At 40.1% G+C, this 26347-nt stretch overlaps 1 protein-coding gene across 2 annotated transcripts in view; it reads right to left on the bottom strand.

Annotated features, from left to right (window-relative positions):
* LOC122809313 (guanylate-binding protein 1-like) overlaps nucleotides 1–26347 on the bottom strand; it is a 543787-nt gene that overhangs the window by 347772 nt on the left and 169668 nt on the right. For both annotated transcript variants that reach the window (XM_044080711.1, XM_044080712.1), the window contains one exon: nucleotides 1874–2067. In XM_044080711.1, the coding sequence (XP_043936646.1) occupies nucleotides 1874–2067 (194 nt within the window). The remainder of the gene's footprint in view (nucleotides 1–1873; nucleotides 2068–26347) is intronic.

The following is a 26347-nucleotide window of genomic DNA, read 5'->3' as shown; positions in this document are numbered from 1 at the left end:
ACAGCCACCTACTATCCCCTATCAAACTGTCGTGGTTCTCTTCTCTCGTCTCTGGTTGGACCTAGTAGACGTGTCTGGAAACCTGGCTACTATTCACAAGATGCCTTCTGATCATTTCAGTGCACTTCTTCTTCTACTGAGTAAGCAGCAAACTTGAACTAAGGCAGAGAGGGGGGATAAATGCATGACGGCAGGAGTGAAATGATCTTGAGCTTGAGTGTTTGGTAAAGCGAAAAGTTGTCGGAAAGGATCTACCTAGCAAAAGCATTCTCATAAGTCACACTGGACAGGCCTGGGGTGACAAGGATACAGCATTGTGCCAAGTATGTAACTTATAACTTTTATTGTCTTTTGTGATCATGCACCACTGAAATTTTGTTGTAAACAAGGATTATATGAAGAAATGGTGATGTTTCATGGCAATGCAATTAGAAAGAGAAACTCTTGTTGCAAGTAGTTGACCACATATTAGAGTTACTGGGGATTACTGAAACACTCATCTGCCTATAAGCAAGATATATTTAAGAATAAGATACAATTTTGTGTTAAAATTAATGGAGACAGTATTTGAAGAAAGGATGAGAGAAAATCTGTGTAACAAAAGGAAGCAACTAAGGGTAACTTCTAGGCAAGGTATTTGAGCCAAAAGAATGCAAAATGTTAAGGAGGAAACTAAAATTTGATGGACAAAAATTGCAGTTCTATAGTAAAACTTTGAAGGGCCTGCCTATCTGCTTAATGTAACAGACAATAAGGTAAGCAGGTTAATAACAGGGTTACACAATCAAATGGATCAGCCAGTATCCTGTGCTGGTTGCAGAAATGTTCAGACTTTATGAAGCAGACATATGCTGCTGTCAGTATTGGAAAAAAATGACTTGAGTGGGCTGCAGCTGAATAAACTTTGTAGTGAACAGATAGCTTTATAGACTAGACTTAAAGGGAAAGCTTCATCTTCGTGGAAACAGGAAGCTGTGACAAAGAGAAAAAAGTGTGGGAGACTGCTGTCACTATAAAGACTTATTTCTAGTAAGCCATGAATATAAATTATTTATGGCTACTTTAGCAGCCCATATGGTGTAGTATCTCACATAATACATTTAAAGGAAAGTTTATCCATCATGTAGAAACAGACTTTTCATAATAATTTAAAAACAGAAAATGCAATTGTCCCAGACTAAGAAGAAGGGTTTAATGGTGGCTAACTTGAAAGTCAAGAAAGCTTGTGATATCATGGAATGGAATTATTTCATTAAGACATTGTTACTCCTGAGTTTTTCCCTGAATTTATGGGCTTCAGTTTAACTGTATATAGAGGTTCATAGGCTAAAGGAAAGATCCACTCAGGATTACGGCCACCACTTAAACTCACTAAAAGGTATTTAGCAGCGATGTCTGTTACCATCTCCCCCCCCCACACACACACACACATATATATATATATATATATATATATATATATATATATATATATATATATATTTGCAGTGTATTTGAGGCCTTTGGTGCCATGTGTTGGCAATCCAAATAGAGTGGGGGTAACACGATTTCAATATCTTATTATTTGCTTCTGATATACTAGTATACTTAAGACTAGAAGAGAATTTGAGAAAATTATTTCAGGTCCTATTCTTCTGCATTATAGACATTCCTGACTCGGTTACAAGATAACTACAGTCTGCAGAACTAACCCATTGCATTACCACAGCACAACATACTCAAGTACCACCAAAGGCTATCATACAGTGATGCGTTCATTTTAAATTACACTGCATGTTAAAGTCGTACCACTACTGCTGCAAACATCTGTACTAATACACATTACACTACTAAAGACAGAATTTCACCTCTGCTACATTTCAACATACCATACCTGGCCTTAATTGGAGGGCATGTTCCAGGTACTCATTTTCAGTTATAGGGTGCCCATCAAGTTTCAGCTCTAGAATAAAGTCACGTACAGTCCAGACAAATGCAGGAAAAAATCGGGAAAAATGAAAGGAATCATCTTCGTCTTTACTATTGCAGGACTTCACTTTTATGCATTCCGTCAATTCAGTAACATAACTTTTAACAAATAGTTAAGGAAACAAAAATCTGTAGTTAGACTTTTCGTTCACTATGGGACAATAACACAGTGATATTCAGATTTTAGTATGGGACAAACTCGTACAATTATGTTGAATACTCTTAGCACTAAGTCTTTCATACTTAATGCCATTTACCATTTATGTTACTACTGTTGCCTGATTATAATCCTCTGAAAAATTGGAAAATCAGCATAAGCCAACAGTTTAAATTGCAAGAAGCCATTTCCACATGTAACCATGGTATACTCTTCTTTTGTTTGTGACTACTTTTCCAACCCGACCTTGTAGCACCAAGGATCATTAGCACCATTCCTGACTTGTCATTCTCAGAAGGCTGCTATCCGCAGTCTTGGGGGTTCTGAGGGACCAGACTGACATTCAGCCATACAGAAACCCTTTGTTCTATCTACAGTCTACATAATGATAATGCTCCTTGCACCCTTTACCTAGGTATATTTTACAAGTCTGAATTTCATCTATTTGAATCACAACGCAAATACGTGACCTCATTTATTCAGAATGTGAATTGTAACAGTAAAACTATAATGCAAGTGATTAAAATGCACATTAAGTTAAAACATTTTTGGAGGAGACACTCCCTTCTTGCACACCCTCATATGGGAGGAGCTTTGGCCCACACACCCATGAAACTTGTATATAGCACAATAGCTCAGTAGTTAAGATCTTGGTCTCTCAGCCCCAGGACCGAGAGTTCAGTGTTGATCGTTACTCACTGTCTGTGTGAATAATGCATATTCTCTTGCTTCCTACCTCCCAAAAAGATGCTGCTTAAATGGCTACTTTAATGTATATATATATATATATATATATATATATATATAAAACTAAAATTAACCACACTCAAAAAAAAAATTGAACGAAGAGAAGAAATTTTAACTAAGAAATGAACTTTGTGACAATAACAGCATTCAAAAAACACTAAATCACACCAACAACTCTTGTAGTACTTTAGCGCTTTCATCTTATTTATTATCAAGACTTCTTCAGAAAGACATGTTTCATAAAGTTATGAAACATGTCTTTCTGAAGAAGCGCTAAAGTACTACAAGAGTTGTTGGTGTGATTTACTGTTTTTTGAATGCTGTTATTGTCACAAAGTTCATTTCTTTATATATATATATATATATATATATATATATATATATATATATATATATTATTAACACCTAGATGGTGTGGAATGCAACACCTCTAGCAGCCTTAACACATCTTGCATTCTACAGCATTTTCTGAAAAATAAACTTAAAAAGGATAAGGTAAACAAAAGTAGATATTTTGTGAACAATAATAACTATTAAAACTGTACAAATTGGAATGTTATCAGTAAGACATGTTCTTTACAGTGAAAATAGTCAGTGCATTCATAGTCTTTCCATTAATGCTGTAATATAATGCACACAAACCCCAAATTGTATTTTTTGTTAAACTTTCACAAACAGTTTGTCATATCTTGGAAAATGTATAACCTAGACATATATTGTTAGAAAATTTGTGTTAATCAGACACAGGTTTTCACATGACAACAAGAAATTTCTCTGTGAGTGCATGCATATTTCTCAAGATTTGCAACTTACAGTGCAAATTTTAAAGAATGATGTGATGATGTCAACTTTCATTCTGTCCTCAACTGATACTTGAGTTGATGGGCTCGGATCCAACTCAGCCGTTGCTAAAGCTCGTGACAGCCAACAAACTCTTGACCTTCTCCCTTACCCATAATGCACCAACCCCAATTACCTTAGATCTTGTTTGCCACTTCAGATAAGTTTCATATTATCTTTCACACTTTGTTTAAAAAAAAAAACGTTATATTACTTCCCTTATCTTTGTCTATAAATTTATTGTGGTTTCTTATACTTTCTTATATTTTCTTCTGTCTTTAGTGCATTTTTCTGTACCTCTCAGATACTATTGTATCTTTATTCTCCCATAACACTGTTGTAGCACCTAGTTTTACCATCATTGGTGTCTCCATCTCTCCTTTCCATGTATTCTCTTTTTATAAAAAAAGAAAAAAAAAACTTCTTCTTATCTATTCTATTGTGTTGTATTGTTAATGATGATGGATAAACCGGCAGGTTTTAAGAAATGTATGAAGTGTGAGCACAAGCTGCCACTATGTGATACCCACACATTATGTCTCTACTGTCTACGTTCTGTCCATTTGCAAGAAGATTGCTCAATATGTCATTGCTTTAACACTAGTGGCTTTAGTACAATGAAAAAAATAAACTGATGCTAATAAAAAAATCTACTTCCTTCTTCGTTTGGAGGGGGTTTATCGGAGGGATCTTCTTTCTCTAAAACAAAAGTACAAAAGTCAAAAAACCCTCTTCTCTGAAGCCATCTTCCTCCTCCTCAGCTTCGGACTCCTCGAGAAAGAGGTTGCATAAGGATCCGGTCTCAACCCCAGATCCTAAAAGGGGTAAAATCCAAGACGCTGTCAAAGAAACATTATCAGATTCGATGCCCCTAAGATGAATCCGATGGAGTCCAAGCTCTTGGATCTGACATTGTCTGATCCAGGGCAATCTGCTAAATTACTACACAGGGCAAGATACTCTCCATCTCTGGATCCAATTGCTGATAGGGTACCTTTCTCGTTCTTAAAAAGACCTTGGTCACCATCCATATACTCCACTTGCTCTTTCAGAAGCTATAAAGAAGATGTGGACAGACTGGTGAAGAAGATTCTCTTGGCACAGAGCCAGACTGGTGTTCCTTCAGCTCCTACCTCTCTGAGTCAGATCATCAGTGAATCTGCTACTCCCCTGTTACAGATTCCTCTTCTGACTCCTATAGCTTCAGAGTTTTTGGACCAGTCATCTGGATTCATATTGCTTAAAATCGAAAACAACATTATCCTTCTATCCGAGATCTTCTCCGAGTGTTCCAATTCCAACAAATCTGGAGAGCTCCCAGAGCTGTTGTCTAGTGTCAGATCCAAGATGTTGCATTCAACTCCTAAACTTTCAGAGCCTCTGTACTGGATAGCACAGCTCTGGCTTCTGCCTAGGAGTTTTTGCCTTCGGAGCAGGGGAGTACTACAATTCAGAAGCTTGTCTTCTCGGATTTGATGGTCTCTCTCTCTGAGTCACTCTGCCTTCAAGGTTGCGAACAGAGTACTTTCTGCCTGTACAGTTCTGACCGATCCTTTCCCCTCAGATCTTAAGACCCTTGCCATGATGTCTCAGTGCTCAGAGCTTCAATATCTCCCTCCACAAGGACAGCCAGTACCAAAACCCCAGGCTCCTGCTCAGGGAATTGTAATCTCCTCTTCTGATACCTCCCTAGAGCACTCCACTGAGAAGGTTTCTAAGAAGAGAACATGTAAGAGGAAACATTTAGACTCCCTGGAGGAACCCATCACTGAAGACACATATTTCAATGATGGTGAAGGGCCCCCATGATCACCTCCTGAAGACATCTCCTTTGGAGACATCCCAGAAATCTTTACGCAGACAGGCGGTTGGACATCCAGCAACCTTACATTTGAGGAATTTGTTCTCCTGGAGGCTTTTGGAACTGGACCCTCTACCTCCTTAGTGACTCCACCCACTGATGACCTCACTGATCTGATCTCATGTCATGTGTGGAAGGACCCTGACACCACAGAACCCATTCATCACAGACGAGATAGGATAATGGCACCACCAGTGGATAGAAAGTTTGGGGGAAGGGAGTTCCTGTTGATTCCGTGGTTGTTGCAGAGGCCACCAAGAAGGAACTAGCTGAGGAAAGTTTCACTGTTCATCCCCCCCAACACACACTTGTGGGCAATGGACAGATTTGGGAAGCATGTCTGTGCTTCAGTGACCTTGAATCTGAGGTCTCAATTATCTGGCACACTTTGCTAGGCTTCAGAGGGATTTGATCAAGGAGTTATCAAATACTCTCGAGTGCTGTTTCTGATGAAGTTCAGGCATCTGTTACTTCTCAACTGATGATCCCACAGTCCATATCCAATTCATCCATGAGGTTGATTTCACATGTAGATGAAGGAACCTCAATGGTAGTGGGTTCAGGCATTTCCATAAGGAGACATGCCTGGATGCACTTCTGTGAGTTTGTGGAGCCTTTCTAGTCTACTTTCATCAATGCTCCCTTTGACAGAACATTTTTATTTGGCCCCAAGGCAAAAGACCCTCCGTCCAGGTGTGAAAAGGATGTAAAGACCCTATCTGCTATGGGATACCTTTTTTGACTCCTCAAAGAAACTTTTCAGGAATCAACACGGTGTTCAAAAATGTGGTTCAAGAAGTTTCACAGTCCTTCTCAAGACACATGTGGAGGAGGTTCCCCCAGAGAGAGAGAAGAGGGAACTCCAATGGACAAAGACACCTCCTTGGCAAGGAGGCCCACAGACCAGGGTTCCAGAGAATTTTTCTTTGACAAACCCTACCATCGCTGCCGAAATTAGGCCTGATTGTCCACCTCTGGAGACAGCTGAGGGATGTTTATCCCTGCACCAAAGAGCCTGGCTAGATATAACAAAAGATACTTGAGTGCAGAGGATCATTTCCAGAGGATACATTATACCAGTTTCCCTTTCTCCCCCAGTCAAAAGAAAAATCTCTGATGTTTCACCTAGTCAGAGGGAACAAGCAGTACTTCAAATACAAAAGCTGGTAGAAAAAAAGAGTCATCCAAGAGCTCCTGCCAGACCAGACAGTATCCAGAACTTACTCAAGGTTCTTTTTATTGCCAAAGAAAACAGGGGACTGGAGACACATTCTGGATCTCTCCAAAATAAACAGGACAGTTCGAAAAAACAAGTTTCAGATGGCCACTGTTCTGCCCATTCTCCCATTTCTGGATAAGGATGACTGTATGTGCTCTATAGACCTTCAGGACATGTACGATCACATAAAGATGAACAGACACTCCAGAATATATTTATGCTTCCGGCTGGGAGCCAGTCATTATGAATTCAGAATACTGCCCTTTGGACTCACCACAGACCCCAGAGTGTTTACCAAGTGCATGGTAGTAGTAGCAGCTCACCTCAAACTGCAATGAATCCAAGTGTTTCCATATCTAGATGACTGGCTCATTACCACTCTGACCAGGCATCAACTCATAGGTTCACAGGTGTGTACTAAGCTAATGGCCCTGGAGTCTTTACAAGCCTAGCCCACAGGATTACCCTGGCATCATGCCACTCGACCTTAGTTCTCAGTGCCTCTGTCGAGGACAGCAACTGGAGTGATCCCCGGGGTGAATTTTCTATTTCCCATCCACTCATCAATATTTCTCTTGAAGAGGGCCAGGGAGGTGTTCTGTTTGACATGTATGGGAAGTCTATTCCATAGCATGGCAGTCCCTGGGTTATGGACCAGCCCCTCCAGCATGTTTTGTTGATGGTGGTAATGAGGTTGAGGTCTCTGGAGTGTGTGGTGCGGATTGACTGGGATTTCTTTAGATGTAGCATTTCTAACAGAGCTGGGTCAGACATGGCTTTGTAAGCCAAGCAGAGATCGCCTCTAAGTAGGTGATATGAGGCAGAGAACAGTTGGAGTTTTTTGAGTCTGTCCATACAGGACAAGTATTTAAGGCCTAGGATCCTCTTTGTGAGGTACTTTTGCAGCCTCTCCAGTTGTTGCAGGTGTCTAGTGACGTACATGCCAAACTGGGCATTGTACTCGATGATTAGCCTAATGAGGGATGAGTAGAGGGAGACAATGACCTCTTTCTTCCTGGATGCAAAACCCTTAGTAATGAGATGTGCCACACAGAAGGATTTTCTGACCACAGTGGCAATGCTGTGCTCAAAAAAGAGAGGTTGCTGTCAACCTGTGTTCCCAGATCTCTTATAACTCCTTCTGTATTCAGTGCACTACCATTGATGTGGTAATTCATGGGAACCAGGTTTTTCCCAAAGGAGATGACGAGACATTTTTTTGGCATTGAGTTTAAGGCCATGGTTCTAACACTAGTTGTTGGTCTCAGTGAGGCCTTTCTGTAGGATGTCAACATCACATGGGGAGTTAATAATAGGTCCCAACTTGCAACTGTCTACGGACTTTGTCAGCCAGAGTCCCTTCTTGTTGGCCTGGACTTCAGAGAAGTAGATACCAAACAGGAGAGGTCCCAGGACTGAACACTGTGGGACTCCACTCATGACAGGTCAGCAGTCTTACTTGGAGTCAGCTACTTTCACACTGTGGTTTCTATCTGTGAGCCAGTTTGCAACCCACCTACTGATATAGGGGTTGATGCCTAGCTTAGTGAGTTTTTCTATGATTCCTGAGTGAGGAATGGTATCAAAGGCCTTGGTCAGATGAAGGTAGGCTGTATGAACCATTTTGCCTTCATCCACTGCTCTGGTGACTGACTCAAAGAAGTCAACCAGGTTGAGCAGGCATGATCTACCCTTCACAAAACCAAACTGTGTGAGATCCAGAGTTTGGAGATTCCCTATATCCTTGTTTATTAGGTCCATGATGATGTATTCCATAGATGTGCATATCAGACTTGTCAGGCTAATGGGGGCGATAGTTCTCAGGGTCTATAGTTGCTTCTCCTTTGTGGAGAGGAATGACTGTAGCAGTGCGCCATTTGGTGGGGACAAAGTCTGAGGTGAGGCTGTGATTAAACAGGGCACACAGGTGAGGTGCCAGTTCACTCTGTAGTTCATGTAGAACACAGCCAGGGATTTTGTCAGATCCCATAGAAGCTGCATTCTTGGCTTTGGACAGTGCTGTTTTAACCTGTGCAGCAATAATACTGGGTGCTTGGCAATCTACTGGTATTGTGATTGGCCCTTTGGTGGAGGAGAGAGAGGTAAAGCTAGCACTGAATCTATTGGCCAGTAAATTGGTAATATCTGTTGGCTCTGTATAGGAGGTACCATTGTGCAGTAGCTCAGAGCAAATCTGGGTATTGCAGTGGAGATTCTTTACATAACTATAGAAGGCCTTGTGGTTGTCTTAATTATCTGCTGCAATTCTGTTTTCATAGCTAGCTTTAGAGGATTTGATGAGGGATCTCAACTTTTTGTGGAAGTTGATAAGGGAGTTTTTCCAGTCTTTGGGACTTCACCTTATTCTGAATCAGTCTCCTTCTGTTGTAGAGTTTGTTTATGGCAGGGGCCACCACATTGGCTTCCTTTTTTTGGAGGAGAGCATCTTGGTTCTACTGGGTATGGTGAGATCTATGCATTTGTGTAGGTGTTCGTACAGTGCATTGGTGTATGATTTGGCGGTCATGCAACTATTCTCCGTTTGCATGGGTGTTGTGAAGTTAGCCACTCTGCTTTTAGGAGCCCAAAGTTAGTTTTGTAGAAGTTTTTTGTGGTGTTTACCTTTGTGGGGCATGTGGGCGGGGGGGAGTATTTGGACTTCCAAGGTGATTAGTTTGTGGTCGGACCTAACCAGGGAGGAGTTGACTATTGGTGTAGAGCAACAGTCGCTCATGTTAGTAATGACCAGGTCAAGAACATTGCTACCTCTAGTGGGGGTAAGAATGAGCTGGTCCAGGGCATTGGAATTAATAAATTACAGGAAACTTTGGGCAATTGTATTGGTATGCGAGTAGTTTTCCCAGTTAATGGAGGGGTAGTTGATGTTGCCCAGTATGAGAGTGTTAGGTTGGACCCAAATATTCTCCAGGGTGCTTAGGAACATGGAGTGAGAGTCTTTGGACATGGTTGGGGACCTACAGCAGGCAATGACCTGAATCACTGTCTTACCCAATGTTAGCGGCACCTGAAGTATCTGTAATGCGCTATGTTGGGCTACCAGTCTGGAGTTATGCGCATCCTTTATGAATATGGAAACACCACCGCCTTTGGAGCTTCGGTCCAAGTTCTGAGGCTGAAAAGTGTGGAATGAGCTATAACCTGGTAGTGCAGGGGTGCTTTCTGCTGCCTTGAACCGGGTCTCTGTTACAGTAACAAATGTCGATGTTCTCAATTTTAAGGAGTGCTTCGAGCAAGTGCATTTTGAGATTTAGACTTCTACTGCTGAGAAACATGACCCTCAGATTGCATTTGTTTGTAGCTGTTACGGTGGTGATTTGGTCTTTGGAACGCTGCCTAAAAAAGGTAGGTAGATAGGGGTGACAAGTGGCTTGGCCAATATCCGGAAGCCCAGGGGTGACAGATGCAGGCCATCTCTGGCAAAGCATCAAGGTCTGTCAATCATGTCATCCCAGGCAGAAAGATACTGGATCCCCTTAGAATGATAACAGAAACTTAGCCAATTGTTGAAATCAATCATGCTCTGTTTGTACTGTGGTATCATTCTGGGTGATGGTAGGAGGCTGCTCAGGGCTAGAGTCATACTTGCCTGGGCTACATAATCCGAGAGCTCCACCATGTCACTTTTCATGTTGTCCAGGGAGGTATGTCTCAGGTCGTTTAACCCACATGTACAATGACAGAGTCATATTTGTGCCTGTTGTTGAGGGACCCGAGTGTGTGCGATATGTGGCAGATCCTGGCACCTGACAAGACAGCTGACTGTTACTTTCTCCTTATTCAACCTAGTGAGTGGGACATCAGTGTGCCTTACTATCGAGTCACCTATGACTAGGGTGTTGGGCATGCTGTTTTGCTTTAGGGGCTTTGGTTGAGTGGCACACTGTTTAAAAGAGTTATGTGTCTCGTGATTAGTGTTGTGTTGTGGTGTTTGAGTGTGTTTCTATCTTTGAGGTCTCTGCTGTTTGGGTAGATTTTTATTGAGAGCATCCGCCAAGGTGGGTGTGTGGTTTGTGTTTTTATGTGAAGACAGCGCTGGTGTGTGTTCTGGAGGGCTATGTGTTCCATGTGGTATGGTGCCAGTGTTGACCTTCTTCTCTTGGCCAGCTATTCTGGTCTTGGCTGGAGAGTGCATGGCTTCCAGTTTGAATATATAAGCGCATCTCTCGCAAGTCTGAGTGTTGGCAGGTAAGACGAGAGGGTTGTCACTTTACATGAGGCAGTTGCTACATTGCCTCAGGATGCCCAAGTTCACCAGGTTAATAGGAGAAAGCACAGGGAAATGACGTTTAGACATGCCTGGAGGGGTGGGCATTAATAATAAGTACTGGAGCTGTTTCCTTGTAGAACATTTAGTGCTGGTAGCACTTTTGTGTGCTACAATAACTGCTACAAGATGTCTGGTAAAGTGCTAGACTAATAAGCTAGTAAAAGTGCAGGAGGAGAGAACTAGCAGATTTAAGTGAAAAATTGAATACCAAACTTTTTGGCACTGCTTAGAAGCTTACAAACAGTGGTAGGTAGGCTACCTAGTGCTTACCTCTCCCACTGATAAGCTAGAAGGCTTCCCTCCGAAACAGAAAGGCTTGGGGGCTCAGAAGCTTACAAACAGTCCTGGATACAGCAAATCTGTATCTGGACTAGACTAGTTACAGGAAAGGCTGGAAAAGCACAAACACAGGCTTTTAAACCAAAAAGTTGAAAGAGATGGAAAAACTGCCCAAATGGCCAATAAACTACACTTTCTGGGCCAGAAACCATTCTTCGTGTGGTAGGTAGACTACCAATTGCTTACCACTCCCACCAATAAGCTAGAAGGCTTCCCTCCAACACAGAAAGGCTTGGGTGGGCTCAGAAGCTTACAAACAGTCCTGGATACAGCAATTTTGTACCTGGACTAGACTAGTTACAGGAAAGGCAAGAAACAAGCTTAGAAAATTTTCATTTTTTTATAGAAAAGCGGCTAAAACAGCAATAAAAACAATTCATGTGCAGTGCAAGCCAGCACACTTGAGAGTGTAGCAATATTAAAGGAAATACAGTTTAAATAAATGCAGTTTATTCAAACTGTATTCTGAACTGAATTTGATTATTGTTTTATTCAACTCTGAACAGTTAAAAAGTGCCAAGAAGCACACTCAGTCAGAACACACAAGGAGATTCTAGCAAAGTTTTTTTTTCTTTTTCTTTGTTTTTAGTGAAGTAGAAATACAGAAAGGAGGAAAAGAAGATAATTCAAGATTAAGAACCTAAGTGGGTTGGCCTTCTCAAATGTTCTCTCTGTATTAGGTAGAATGAGCTAATGACACTAGACTGGGAGGAGTGTCCCAGATCAAATTTACAGTAGGGGTGGGCAACAGCAAAGCCATCATGTATAAGAATAAGACACCAATAGGGAGGGACGGGAACAAAATGCAGACACCAAGACAAGCAATCTCAAGCAAATTAATAAATGCAGCAGTTTAGCTGACTATCACTGATAACAGATTAAGTGGGAAAAAAATATACTTATAGGCTTTCTGTATCCAGATGTCTATTGAATAAGTCACAGCTAGGCAACAAACAGCAACTACATACTGATACTGCCTCACAGAATTGTAACTCTTTATACAGTAGTATACAGGAAAACTTAAGAGCCTTAGGGAATCAGATAACACAAAAAAACGTGCCTCACACATTGGAAGGCTGGCTTCAAAAGAAGGGAGACAACCCCCGCTATGAAACTAGCTGAACAGGATCTAGACAGTGACCAGAAATATCAAGCAAATAATAACAGCACTACAGTTCTGTTAACTATCAGTAAAACAGAAAACAAAATGTAGACACAAGAAAAGAATCTCAAGCAAATTAATAAATGCAGCAGTTTTGTTAACGGAAACAAAATGCAGACACCAAGACAAGCAATCACAAAAAAATTAATAAATGCAGCAGTTTAGTTAACTATCACTGATAACAGATCAAGTGCCAAAAATATACTTATAAGCTTTATGTATCCAAATGTCTATTGAATCTGTCACAGCTAGGCCACAAATATGTGCAAGAGACCAAGTTCTCCAGATTTGCACTCATCTAGGGAAAACCATGAACTACAACAAATCTCATCTGGAACAGACTCAGACTAAGTTTATAGGAGCAATTCTCAATACAAAGACAACCATTGTTTCCCTTCCATTACTGACAGTTCAGCCATAAGATTTCAAGTCAAAAAGATAATATGCAGCACCTTAATTTCAGCCTGACTGGTCCTTCAGGCTCTGGGATCGATGGTGGCACCAATAACATTAGTACCACTAGCCAGGTTTTATATGAGAATTCTCTAATGGATGTTAGCTACTCAATATCCTAATTCTTTTGTCTTACAAGATAAGAAACATTCACATCTCTCTGCAAGAGAGATCTAAAATGGTGGATTCATTCAGGCCAGGTTCTAGAAAGTCGTCCTTTCATTTTCCCTCAGCCCAAAGCCATAGTGACCATGGATGCTTCCCAACTAAGGTGGGGGAAATTATCTGGGGAAGTCAGTCTAAGGCAGCTGGTCCCCCAAAGAGGCCAACTTGCACATAAATGTCCTGGAGATGAAAGCAGTACTATTAGCATTCCAAGCATTTCAGAATGCTCTGCCTTTGGGGACAATTGCAGTACAGCTGGACAACATGTTGGTCATCTGGTACATCAACAAACAGGGAGGAGCCAAATCCTACCCACTGTGTTGAGAAGTTCTCAGAGTTTGGCAGTGGGCGATTTCTTCCAACCGTTTTCTTTTAGCAATGCACATTTCAGGGAAGTCCAAAGTGATAGCTGACAAACTGAGCATGTGCATTCTTCTACCTCACAAGTGATCCCTTAACAGAAAGATTGTGAACACAATCTTCTGACAATGGGGCAAGCCTTGCTGTGATTTATTTGTATCCCCACTGAACAACAAAAATGCAGCAGCTACGTTGCCCTAATCCCGCCATAGGGTGAAACATTGAGGGATGCTCTACTTCACGATTTGCCCCCTGGTCTCCTTTACCCATATCCTCCCACTCCACTGATTCCCAAATTTCTTCAGAAAGCTGCAAAGTTGAAGAGCAAAGTCATCCTCATCGCCGCTTATTGGCCTCAACAAATTTGGTTTCCTTTCCTTTGGCCTCATTTGTTTCAACTATCCTGGCTTCTGGATCCAACTCTGGACCTCTTATCTCACCCAACAGGCATGATATATCCAAACATAGTGAATCTCAGGCTGACTGCTTGGTTCCTCCAGTTCCATTAACAGCCAGACAACCTATGCCTCTCTTCTCCTGTCCATCATATTTTTTGTCCTCTCATAAACCTTCCACCAGAAAACTATACTCCAGCAACTGGAAGAGATTTGTTTTTTGGACCCAAAACTGTGACACTGAACCTTTCTCAGCCCCCCCCCTTCAAAATATCTTGGAATTTCTAGCACATATTTTTTGAAGAAGGGGCACATTCTTCTACTGTTAAAGTACAATTAGTGGTGATTTCCAATTTTCATGTGAGGATGAATGGTTCTTTGGTAGTGTCCCACAAGTTGAGCAAAACGTTTTTGAAAGGTACTCTACTTTTAAAGTCATCCTTTAAAGACCTTACCCCCATTGGGACCTAAACCTCATGCTGCAGTCTGTTACACAATCTTTCTTTGAACTCTCAGCTACATGCAAACTCAAAAATCTTTCATGGAAGACAATCTTCTTAGTGGCCATTACCACAGCCATTGGAATTTCTGAGATATAAGCATTGTACTCAAAACCTCCATATTTGATTTTCCATGAAGACAGAGTTACCTTATGTACCAATCTGTCATTTCTTCCAAAGTGGTGTCAGAATCCAATATAAATCAATTGATTAATTTGCCAGTATTCTTTCCCAAATTTTATAACAAAGGAGAACACATATTACATTTATTGGATGTTCATAGACAGTTGCATTTTTACTCACACAGGACAAAAAACATCAGAAATTCTGATCAGTTGTTTGTTTCATATGCGGACCAACATTGGGTACACCATTTACCAAAGTTACTGTATGTAGATGGATAACAAATTGCATTTCCATCAAGCCCATTCCACCAGATCCATGGCAACTTCTTTAGTTTTTCAGTCTAGAGTGTCCATGGATGATATTTGTGCAGCAGCTACTTGGGCTACTCCCAATACCTTTACTACTCATTACCAATTAGATCTTTTCTCCAGAGGAAGGGCATCTTTTGGTTCTATGGTGTTCAGGAATATCCTTCCTTGAGTCCACCCTGGAAATTAGGTAGCTAGGGACTTTGTCCCATCAGTTGAGGACAGAATGAAAATTGACAATATCAGATAAAGAAGTTATGTACTCACCAAAATGTTCCATCTGTGTTGTTCATTTTTATTATTCCTCAGCTTCCCTCCCACCAACCCCCATCCTTAAGGCTTCTGGAAGAATGACTGCTTAGTGGACCTGCATATTGTTATGTTTTTATATAAGCTTCAGATATAGCATCTCCATAATAATTTCCATCTTTTACTCTCTACTAAGGCAGCAATCATCAGATTTTAGACTGTGGTGATAAACATAAATATTATAATAACAGGTGACTTTAATTGCAATTTAAGAGGAAATCTTTGAAAAGAAATGATATAATAAAATGTAATAAAATGTCAGAAGTTATAAGATGTGGTGAGTTAAAACTCTGGATTAAAAAAAAGTTCATGGACTTAAAAAAGGTATGTATAGAAGTGAAATAGAAAACAGATTATTTTATAATATCAGAAGGTTTAGTTACAGGAGAATGTGTATTTGAAACAGGATTTTCTGATCACCCTGCAATATGGCTAGAGATAAAAAGAATAAATGAAAAAGCATGGAATGAAGAAGGAAAGAGATTAGTAATACAGTTATGGAAAGTTCATATCACTATGAGAACATTACATAAAAACTGGTCTGAATGGAGGATGACAGTTAAGGAAAAATATAAAAAAGCATTTTTACAGTGGCAATATGATGTGAGAAAAGTAGAGAAAGAAAACTATAACCGAGCATATAACAATGCATTGGAAGATTTAGAATATAATGATAGAAAGTACTTTGACAAAGAAAAATAATTATATTGAAGAAATCAAGAGAAAACACAAGTATTCTTATATAAATAAATATAGTTTACAAGGAAAAAGGGAAGTACCAAGTTACTTAAATTAGTAAAGGAAGATGGTCGTGTAATAAGAGAAATAAAAAATGTAAAGAGAGGTATATAACAACTGAAGGGTTAAGACTGCCAGGTCCGTTAACACATGCAGATGACATTATAATAATTTGCAAAAAACAAAATTTGGATAAAAGAAATTATTTTTACATGAGTGTCTAGAGATGATAGGATGGCTTTAAAGAGAGAGAAGAATAAAGGTTAAGGTGAAGTAGTAAAGATCAGGGATGGGTCTATATCATTTTATCAAATTGATATTCAGTGAATAGCAATTCATCAAACCCCTATTTAGCGAATGGCATTTCAGCAAATGACAAACTCTTTCCCAGGGTAAGGAACACTTTGCCAAAGGCACACTGGGACAGAAACCACACAAAATCAAATCCTGTGCTCCCTCCCAAGTAGATATATACATATATATATATATATATATATATATATATATATATATATATACCTACCAAGAGATCGCACTATGGTGGGGAAAAGAGCAAAGTTGTGGTGTTGGCCAAGTGCTTTCTTACCCTAGGAAAGATTTTGTTGTTCACTGAAATGCCGATTGCTAAATAGGGGTTTGATTAATTGCGACTCGCTCAATAGCAATACAATGAAATGATAAAGACCCAATCAGGGGTATATCAGGAAATGATTGTAGGTATTGTAGTACAATATATATACAAAATACTTGAAGAAAAAAAAACTTAGAAAGTAAAAAAGTAAAAAAAAAAAAAAAAAAAAAAGAGAGAGAGAGAGAATAAAGAGCTGGAAAAGGAGAGTTCTTTAAAGGAGGTCGCTAAAGTATTAGAACAAGTAAATATAGATATGGCTGCAGAACCAGACTGAATAGGGCATGAAATGTAAAAAAAATTAAGAGATTGGCAAAAAATATTTTTAAAGATTTTGAATGAATGGTTAAATGAAGGTTTTACATATAAGGAAATATATAGTGGAATACTTACATTCATATGGAAGAAGGAAGATAGTAGACAATTAAAAAACTGAATTATGTTACATGATCTTCTGCCAATCTACCTTGAACTGTTCTGAACAGGCTGGTACCTTTCCGTGTCGCCCATGTAATGCCTGTAAATATATTCTGATCACTAGTTACGTTCAGCACCCAGCTCTTAACCATAGAATAGAGTTAGATTTTTATGCCAAATGCAAGCATGCCAATGTGGTTTATTTTGCTAAATGTCAAGCATGTAACTCTTACTACGTGGGTAAGACAAATAGAATATTAAGAGAAAGGATCTTAAAATATGTGGCTGACATTAGAAATGATAGGATAACAAGTGCTTTAGTCTAGAATTTAGGTCTGACCACTATTTTAAATTTGCTGTTCTTGAAATCCTGCCTGAAAACCTAAGAGGTAAGGATCTTAAAAACAGAACAGAGTGTAAAGAACTGCACTGGATTATCAGCTTATGAACTGATACAAGTCCAGGTTTGAATAAAAGTATTCCTTGTCAGTGCTTAAGACACGTGGCCTACTTCATTGAGTTGATTGTCCCATGGCACTCCTTGAAGGGTTTTTATGAATTAGACTCACATCACTAAATATATTTTTTCTTGGTTTTAATTGGTTTAGCTATTCATTTTTTTATTGTTTTTCTTTCTTGTGCTGATTGGTTTCATTTTGCTTGAAAATGGTTGTGGTTTGCTGGATTTATGTATGGTCTGATGAAGCTGCTACCTGCCATGAAAGCGCTCACCTTTTTTGTTTTGATTAAAAGTTTTATGCTTCTTAAATATTACTTCGTTTGATTTATTGAAAGTTTTACCTTCACAGTGTGGTTGAAATCTTTATGTAAAATGGAGAGTGCATTTTACATCATGCTAAAATGAGCCTCATAAGCACAGTAGTTATCGCTAATGTGAGAACGTAGCAAAATCTTTTCTGAATTATTGCCACAACAAATTGCACTGTAGCACTCAAGCAACATAAGCCTGCTCACCTCTACCCATTTGGGTAATAGGGAGACATGCACACTATGCTCATGCAAGAAGTCTACTAGGCTCAAACTGCAGCAACACTGTGCCAGGAGTATTTTTGCTAGTGCACCACTACTGTTTTACAATGCACATCGTGTGATGTCCTTAACAGGAGACCTTTACAATGAGCTACAGTTTTGCTTCTGAAGTTTTCCTATTCAGTATTCTTACCATCCTTACGCTTTAGACTCAGCAGTGTTCCTGTCTGGTAAGAGAGAGAGAGAGATCATGATTTTCTTTTTATCTTCTCCATACAGACTTTAAGGAGCATCTGCTGATTTCACAGCTGCTATGATGCCCCATATATCATGGCTGCCTGGCACCAACTTACTTCCTCAACTGTTTTGCTTTCATTCCCCAGGTTTCTGTACCATACAGTAGTATTGGTCACACCACTGTTTTGTACATCTTACTTTTCAGCTTCTCATACACTAGACCCCTGATGTTCTTTGCCATCTGGCTGTAGCCCTTTGGATTATAGCTTTGACTTCCTCATTCAGACTTCCAGTCTCCTCAACCATCCCTTCCAGCAACTTCAAGCTGTTAACTTGTTCCACTATTTTCCCTTTTATCTCATTTCTCACCTTCTTCTGATTTTCCTCACTCACTTCCATTACAGCTATCTTATGTATACTCAGTTTCTTCCTGTGTGCCTTCAGTTTTGCATTCTATTCCCCCATCATCTGCTGATATTCTTGCTTAGAGTATGTCTACAGTGACAGATTGTCTGCATACAGCAGCTTTGTTGATCTGTCCCTTCCAACTTGTTTGCTAATTTAATCTATCACCAGTATAAACAGCTCAAAGCTGAACCCTGTGCACACCCATCACCACTGGGAACCCCTCTGTGAGTCCAACTACTATTTGTACTTGTTTCATTGGGTCCTTGCATACAGTCTGCACTAATTCTACCAATGTTTCTGTGACTTTGAACCATCCCAGGACTACTGAAGTCAGCTTTCTTGAGACCTTGTCATATTCCTTCTCCAAGTCTAGGAATGCCCAGGTGGACTATTTCATCATCTCTAGCTTCTTCTCAGCTATCTGTCTCACTGCAAACATTGAGTCGGTTGTGCTACATCCTGATCTGAATTCAAACTGTTTCATCTCCCATCTTACTTTCTGCTATTCTAAGTATTCATTCATCAATCACCATCTGCAGAAGAAACAGAAGTTTCATGCCTCCATGAATGTCCCCTTTGTTCTTGTACATTGGAACTAGTATGCTTATTCTCCAGTCATCTAGGATGCACCTTTCTCTCCCTACTGCTATGAGTACCCTCAGCAGCTTTTTCTCCCTTACCTCACCCATCATTTTTTTCCCTTAAACTCACCCAACATCTTGAGTTTACCTGCAGTAATCTCATCTAAGCCTGCTGCTTTCCCTGACTTAATTTTCCTTAGTGCTGTTCTTGCTTCGTCTTCTAGGGTGGGCTCTTCTTTTAGTTTCATTGCAGGTTGTGTGTGCAGCAGTACAGATCTTGTGGAGTTTCCTTCATTTAGAAGGTACTAGAAGTACTCATTCCATCTCCCTTTGACGTCCTTTGGAGTGTAGACTGGTGAATAGGTTGTTGCTGCCATCCCTTATCTCATTACATCTCAGTGACATCTCCAGATGCATCTGCAGTTAACTCCTATTGACACCTCTAGGTGTCAAATATTGCTTGTTCATATTTGCATCAATAATTTCAAAACCATGGTATGTACAGGGATTTAAAAGATTTCATCTTAAGGCTTACACAAAATCAAACTTAACTGCATTAATATGTGACCACTGTCTAGTGTAGGTAGAGATATTAACTGTTGTTTTATAATATTTATATAGATATAATTCACATTTTTCTAAATATCTCATCAACAAAGTGACACAGACAAACACCCGTAGCCGCATATGAAAGCTCTCAGCTAGATGAGAAAAATGCTGCTGAAAGTATGTGTGTAACTTGAGTAGTTGCTGAGATATTGTAAGTTGTTTACAAAATATTACAAATGTCAGTTGCTGTGTTTACTGTGACTTATAAAATTTGGTTTAAGACCAAAAACCTAAAGAATACTAGCACTATAAAAATAGCTTGTGCAGGAGAGTTTGCCATTTATACTTCTTTCATAATTCATATGGTTCCAGAGATATCCACATGCGTTTGAAATGAGCTGCAGTGGAGTGAATGAGATAGTGTTGGACGACGGTTTTCTTTATCTTTCTGTCTTTGACTTGCAGCCTGAGTTTATCTGTGCCATCTATTGAGTCACTTTCCAGAAACTGGTAGAGTGCCTCAAGTGCCTCTGCTGCCTTGTTCTTCACTATTACAACCTCTCTCTTAGCCTCTTTGTTAACTAACCAGTATTCCTTCTTAGTCTGGTCTGCCTTTTCTATCTCCCACTTCTTCCTGCACTCCTTTCTTTTAGTAACACTCTGGACATCTGCATCCCACCACCAATTTTCCTTATGTACTTTATTTCCATACCAAGCTACATATTTGTTCTATAGTCCTCATGCATGCTGTTTTGAAGCAATGACATTTTGCCTACTTCATCTTCTTCCTAAGGTGCTAAGAGCCATGAGTATTTCTTTAAACATTTGTGCTTTCTGTCCAGTCAACTTCCATGTCTTCAGTCTAGTTTCTGTTGACATTAGAGCCTTCCCTGACCACTGTTTCCAGCTGATTAATGGCAACCAGTGGTTTATGCTGTGGGCCAACTGTTTCACTGGGGATGACTTTGCAATCACCGATTCTACCCTAGTGTCCCTTTCTTACTAGCAGAAAGTCTACCAGAGTTGCAAGCTGGCCACTTTTATATGTGATCTTGTGACTGTCTCTCCTGATAGACTATATCAAGCCATTAGCCAAACAGAAGTCTAGAATGGTCTGTTCTTCTTTATTCCTGTTGCCTCAACCATGTGCAGCCAAGCAGTCCTCATCCTTTTTCTGTATGTCCTAATGTTTGCATTCAGGTCACCCATTATCAACATCAATTCATGATGCTTTGCTATATCTAATAGGTCCTGCAAATTCTGTCCGCATGCCTTCTTTTCTTCACTATCACAATCATTCTGTGGGGCACAGACTGCGATTATGAGTACTTCTCCAGCCATACAATGGAATCTGATTGCCATGAGTCTGTCAGTAATTCTAATGACATCTCTCGCTGTCTTCTGAAGCCTCCCCCTCACCACAGTACCCACACCATTTCTAGTCTGCCCTCCTCCTGAGTAGTGGACTCTGAATCCCAAGCTAAGTGACTTTGCTGCACTCCCATTCCATCTTGTTTCTTGCCTTCTTACCACCACATCATCCACTTCCAAGCAAAGTCCTGTCAGTGAACCTATACTGAGTACAGCTTAGCTCATGTTTGGCAGCTTGAATGTTTTTAGTCCACCTTTTGCGCAAAACAGCTTTCTCAGGTAACCCAAGTTGGGCAACTGGATACTGGCTGGCAAGCATTTTATTGACCTAGGGCTGCTGGGTTTTATGACTGGCACACATTGTCCAATATGGCACACAGACCTCTTCCACTATTAGCATGGGTCCATGGTGTAGGTCAGAGTAGGCTGGGTCCTCAACCCACTTATCACCAGTAAATACTCATACCCATTAGTCAATGCGACCAAATCACCTAGAGCCAGTTTTTACACCATAGAGTGGCTAGCCCTGATATATTTCTCAGTCTGTGATCTAGGTCCTCCTACCTAGAGGATACTGTGTACCACAACTGATGCTCAGAGTAGTTGGTCAATACAACTCTTTCATCATTAGGCACCATTTAGATTATGTGCTACTGCCCTCAACTCCATTTTAAGGGGGTTTGAGGTGGAAACAGCATGTTTTTGGGAGGTGGGAGGAACCCAGGAACCCCACAGAGACAAAGAGAGAACATGTAAACTCCATATAGCATTTGCTAACTGGGAAATGAGATGGTACATAATTCTTTTCAGTTACTTACCAGGCCAAATAGTTAAAAAAACAATAGGTATACAATGGGATAAGAAATCACAGTAAGCAAACAAAAAGCAGAAGGCACATACAGTTCAAGTACTTTACAATTTTGAAAACATTTAGAAGGAATAGATAACAATATATATAAATTTACAAGAAGAGCTACACTTTAAGTGAAGTTACAATATTGTCTAATTCAAAGGTGTGCTATTGGAAAGTGTATGAGGGCAAAAAATGTACGAAAGCATAGAGAAGGAAAAAGCAGGTGAGTAGAACTGGAGAAGGTACAGATAAAGTAAAGAAAGTCCACTGAAGAAACGGTGAAACTGAACTACTAAAACAAAACTGAGCTGTTGTAATGGCCTGTTTATGCTAACCTGAATCTTTAAAGCAGGTACATTTAAACTCATCCGTTAGGTATAATTTCAGACTTTCCTTAAACAGTTGCAGAGTTTGAAGTGTTGCTGTTTCACCTGGATTACTAATCTGGAAAGCGTGCGCTAGTTTGTTGAAAGTTCTTTTGCAGGACTCTAATGAAAACTGTTGTCTTTTAGGTTTGTGGCTGTCAGTGTGTCTTAAAGAATATGTTGATTCAAGGGTCTTAGCTTGGGTGCAAGTGCTACAGAATATCTTTCATTATTTAGTTTAAATGTTAATGAGTTTAACAAGTAGCTGGTTTTGGCTGTCAATGGAAACCATCTGGCTTTTTGTTTTGTTATACAATAATGTTCTTCATTCCTGGTTAGATGTACAAATCTCAACACTGTTTTTGTCAGTTTGTAATAAACTAGTGTTGTACAGCAACACACTGATGGCTACTGATCAATGGGTTTAAGTTGTGAGGAGATTTAAAATATTGCATGTTGCCCTGAGTTACTGATCGATTTAGCAGTTATCTGCTCAGTACAATTTTGAAAGGTTAGTGCGCTCTTTACTAAAACACCCAACTATCTTTCTTCTGCTACATTCAGTACCTGAGTATATGTGGGGTTGATAATTTTTACTTGCTGGATTTTGGCCAAATACTTAGCTTTACCAAATACCATAATCGACGACTTCTTAGTATCAATAATTAGATTACTGACAATGTATCAGCTCCAAATAGAGTTAAAGTCCTGCTGTAAATCAGAAGGCATACACTAACAGGCCTTAATTCCCCTGGTTAATACAATGTTGTCAGTATACAGTGTAGGTGTCGTAGGTGTCAGGGTAAATTCATGTATAAAGAAGACAGCAAGGGACCTAAAACAGGAGTACCCACATTGGTCAGCAAACGTGTTTCAAGCCAGGCAGTTAATTTCACTAATATAAATGATCTATTTGGCAAGATAATGCCTAAACCAAGAGACAGATTCTAATGAACAGACATAACTGGTAAGTTTCAGCAGTAACAGATCTTGGTTCAAAAATTCAAAACATCTTCCGAGTTCTAAGAAACCAGCTTCTGCTAGTAGGTATTTTTCAATATTATCATAAATTTAAGATGTTATGGAGAAGACAGCTGTCTGTATGCTGGATTTTGGAAAGAAACTATTAGACAGCAGATCATATTTGGTAACATATTCAAGTACGCGGTGGTGGTGCTGCGGCAGCGTTGTCGCCTCACAGTCAGACGCTGTCCGTTTCGATTCTCAGCTAGAGCGTTTTGTGCGTGGAGACATGCGTGAATGGGCGTACCTTCGTTGAAGGTTGTGCGTCAGGGCTGGTAACTCGGCACGTAAAAATCAACTACCAATCATTAGCGGACCGGAGTTCTGCTGTGGCGACCCCTAACTGGGAAAAGCTGAAAGACAAAACAACAATTCAAGTATTTGGTTATAGACCAGTCTTTAAAGTATCTTGGCTAGTGGGCAAATGTTTTGAAATTAGTCTGCAATCACCTGCACTGGAAAATGCTGACATTTCAGGCAGGAGAATAACCAGTCCATGTCTTAAAACATGGAGGGATTATGCTGATTGTTAGTGTGAAGATGAGAATGGAAGTTATAAGTTATGTCAGCAGCTCTGCACCTTTGTTGAGGCATTTTGGATGTAGATAGTGATGGTTACAACTGAAGTCTACTGTAGCCAGGGCATATCTGACTGCTTTTGCTAATTCTTTAGAAGAAAAAGGTGTGCACTGCATTATTTTATATGAATTAAAGTTTGTTTATAGGATCATAGGAAGTAACTATGCTAATGGCCTTAGGGCCCTTACAAGCCTAGCCAAGTTCCACCCTTATTTCCATGATCAGCACCTAATGCCCTTGTCCAAGAGGGACACAGGTGGAACCCCCAGGCTGAATTTACGGTTACCCATCCAATCGTCCAGACTGCATTTGAAGAGGGCCTATGAGGTGCTCTGTTTGACATGAAGTGGGAGTCTGTTCCAAAGGTGTGGTAACCTCGGGGAGATGAATCTTTCCCTCCAGCAGGTTCTATTAATGTCACATAAAAGGTTAAGGTCTTTAGAGCTAGTAACCAGTGTACCATTTGACTTATGGATATGCAGCATTTCCAATAAAGCAGGGTCAAAGATAGCCTTATATGCAAAGCAGAGATTGCCTTTGAGTAGTCTGTATGAAACAGAATAAAGTGACAGTGATTTCAGACTATCCACATAGGACGGATGCTGAAGATCTTGAATTGTCATTGTGAGGAACCTTTGTGGTTTCTCCAGTTGCTGCAGATGCTTGGAAGGGTACATACCAAAGGTGCATTGTACTCCGTTATTGGTCTGATACGGGAAGAGTACAGGGAGGTTATAACTTCTTTTTTTTCTGCTGGCAATGCCCTTACTTATGAGATGATCGATATAGAATGCCCTTCTTACCACTGTTGAGACATGGTGATCAAAGATAACATTGCTGTCAACCTGTGGGCCCAGGTCTCTCACCACTGAGTGCATACTTAGGGTGCCTCTATTGATGTAGTAGTTAGGAGGAACATCGCTCTTACCAAAAGGGATAATACTTTTTTTTGCTTTGAGTTTAAGGCCATGACTTTGGCACCAATCATTTGTTTGTGTAAGACCATCTTGCAGAATGCTGACATCATTTGGAGAGTCTATGACCACTCCCAGTTTGCAGTCATCAACAAACTGTCAGCCACAGACCTTTAGTTTTTTGCTTGTACTTCAGAGAAACAGATTTCAAACAGCAGAGGTCCCACGGCTGATCCCTGTGGAACACTACTGGTTACAGGTCTGCTGTTAGAGATGGATTCCCGGTCTGCTGTCGGAGGAGGTCCCGGTCTGCTGTCAGTTAGCAAACCATCTAATGATATAAGGGTTCATACATAGCTGGGTGAGTTTGTCAATGATGCCCGAGTGGGGATAGTGCCAAAAGCCTTGGCTAAGTCTAGGTAGGCTGTATGCACAGATTTCCACTCGTTCTTGGGGCCTTGGTGACTGTCTTGAAGAAGTCCATCAAGTTTAACAGGCATGATCTCCCTTTGACAAATCCAAATTGAGTAGGGTTAAGTGTTTGTAGATTACCACGATCTTTGTTGATAAGGTCCATGATGATTCGCTCTATGGCCTTGCAGATAAGGCTAGTCAGGCTAACAGGGCTATAATTACCAGGGTCAGTGGAAGCACCATCTTTGTGCAAAGGAATAACGGTGGCCATTTTCCATTCAGCTGGGATGAAGTCGGTGCTTAGACTGTGATTGAAAAGAGTACCCGATTGTGTTGCTAATTCGTGTTGGAGCCCATGTAGGCTGCAGCCTGGGATGTTATCAGGTCTCATAGATCTTGTGTTTTGGCCTTAGAGAGGATGTTTAAGTGTTATTGATAAAATGTTTATTTGCCAATGAGTAAGGAGAGGTCTCTAATGACAGGAATTATTTTGACATCTAAAATAAATGCTTTATTATTTTTAGAGAATATTTTGGCGTTATTAAGTGATTTTATATGTATATGTTTGGCCTGCTGAGGTTAGAGGTATTAGGTCTCTGCAGTACTGAGCTTTAGCCTTGTTGGTCTAAATTATAATTTTGTGTTTATATTGCTGCTATAGGTTTAGAGTAGTACTGCCTAGTGGGTCTTGCATTCGTGTTGTCCTTGCTGGACTTCTGGTTGTAATGAGTGCCCTTACGTCAGATGAAATCTGAGGAGCATGACTAACCTTTAATCTTTTTCTGTAAAGGAAGTAGTTTGCCTTGGACAAAGGTGCATATATTATAAAAGGTTGATAAGGCAGTAATTCAATCAGTATGAGTATAGAATAGAGCAAACAATTTGTTGTTCAGCGAGTAGAAGATTTTCAAAACTGTTACAAGTGGTACAGGTTTTAATAATTTTAGGTGCTGATTTTTTTTATTTTTTTATTTTAGTGATAGTGGGATAATACAGGGTGGTGGTCATTAGGGAGGATGTTTACATTGAGGAATGTTTGTGGTGATGGCATCCATAACAGAAAATGTGTTGCTAGTTGGATAT

This window comes from Protopterus annectens, chromosome 8.part0 (genome assembly GCF_019279795.1).
Source record: "Protopterus annectens isolate FY-2018-M chromosome 8.part0, PAN1.0, whole genome shotgun sequence".
Lineage (NCBI taxonomy): Eukaryota > Metazoa > Chordata > Ceratodontiformes > Protopteridae > Protopterus > Protopterus annectens.
This window is presented reverse-complemented; position numbering and strand designations above follow the sequence as displayed.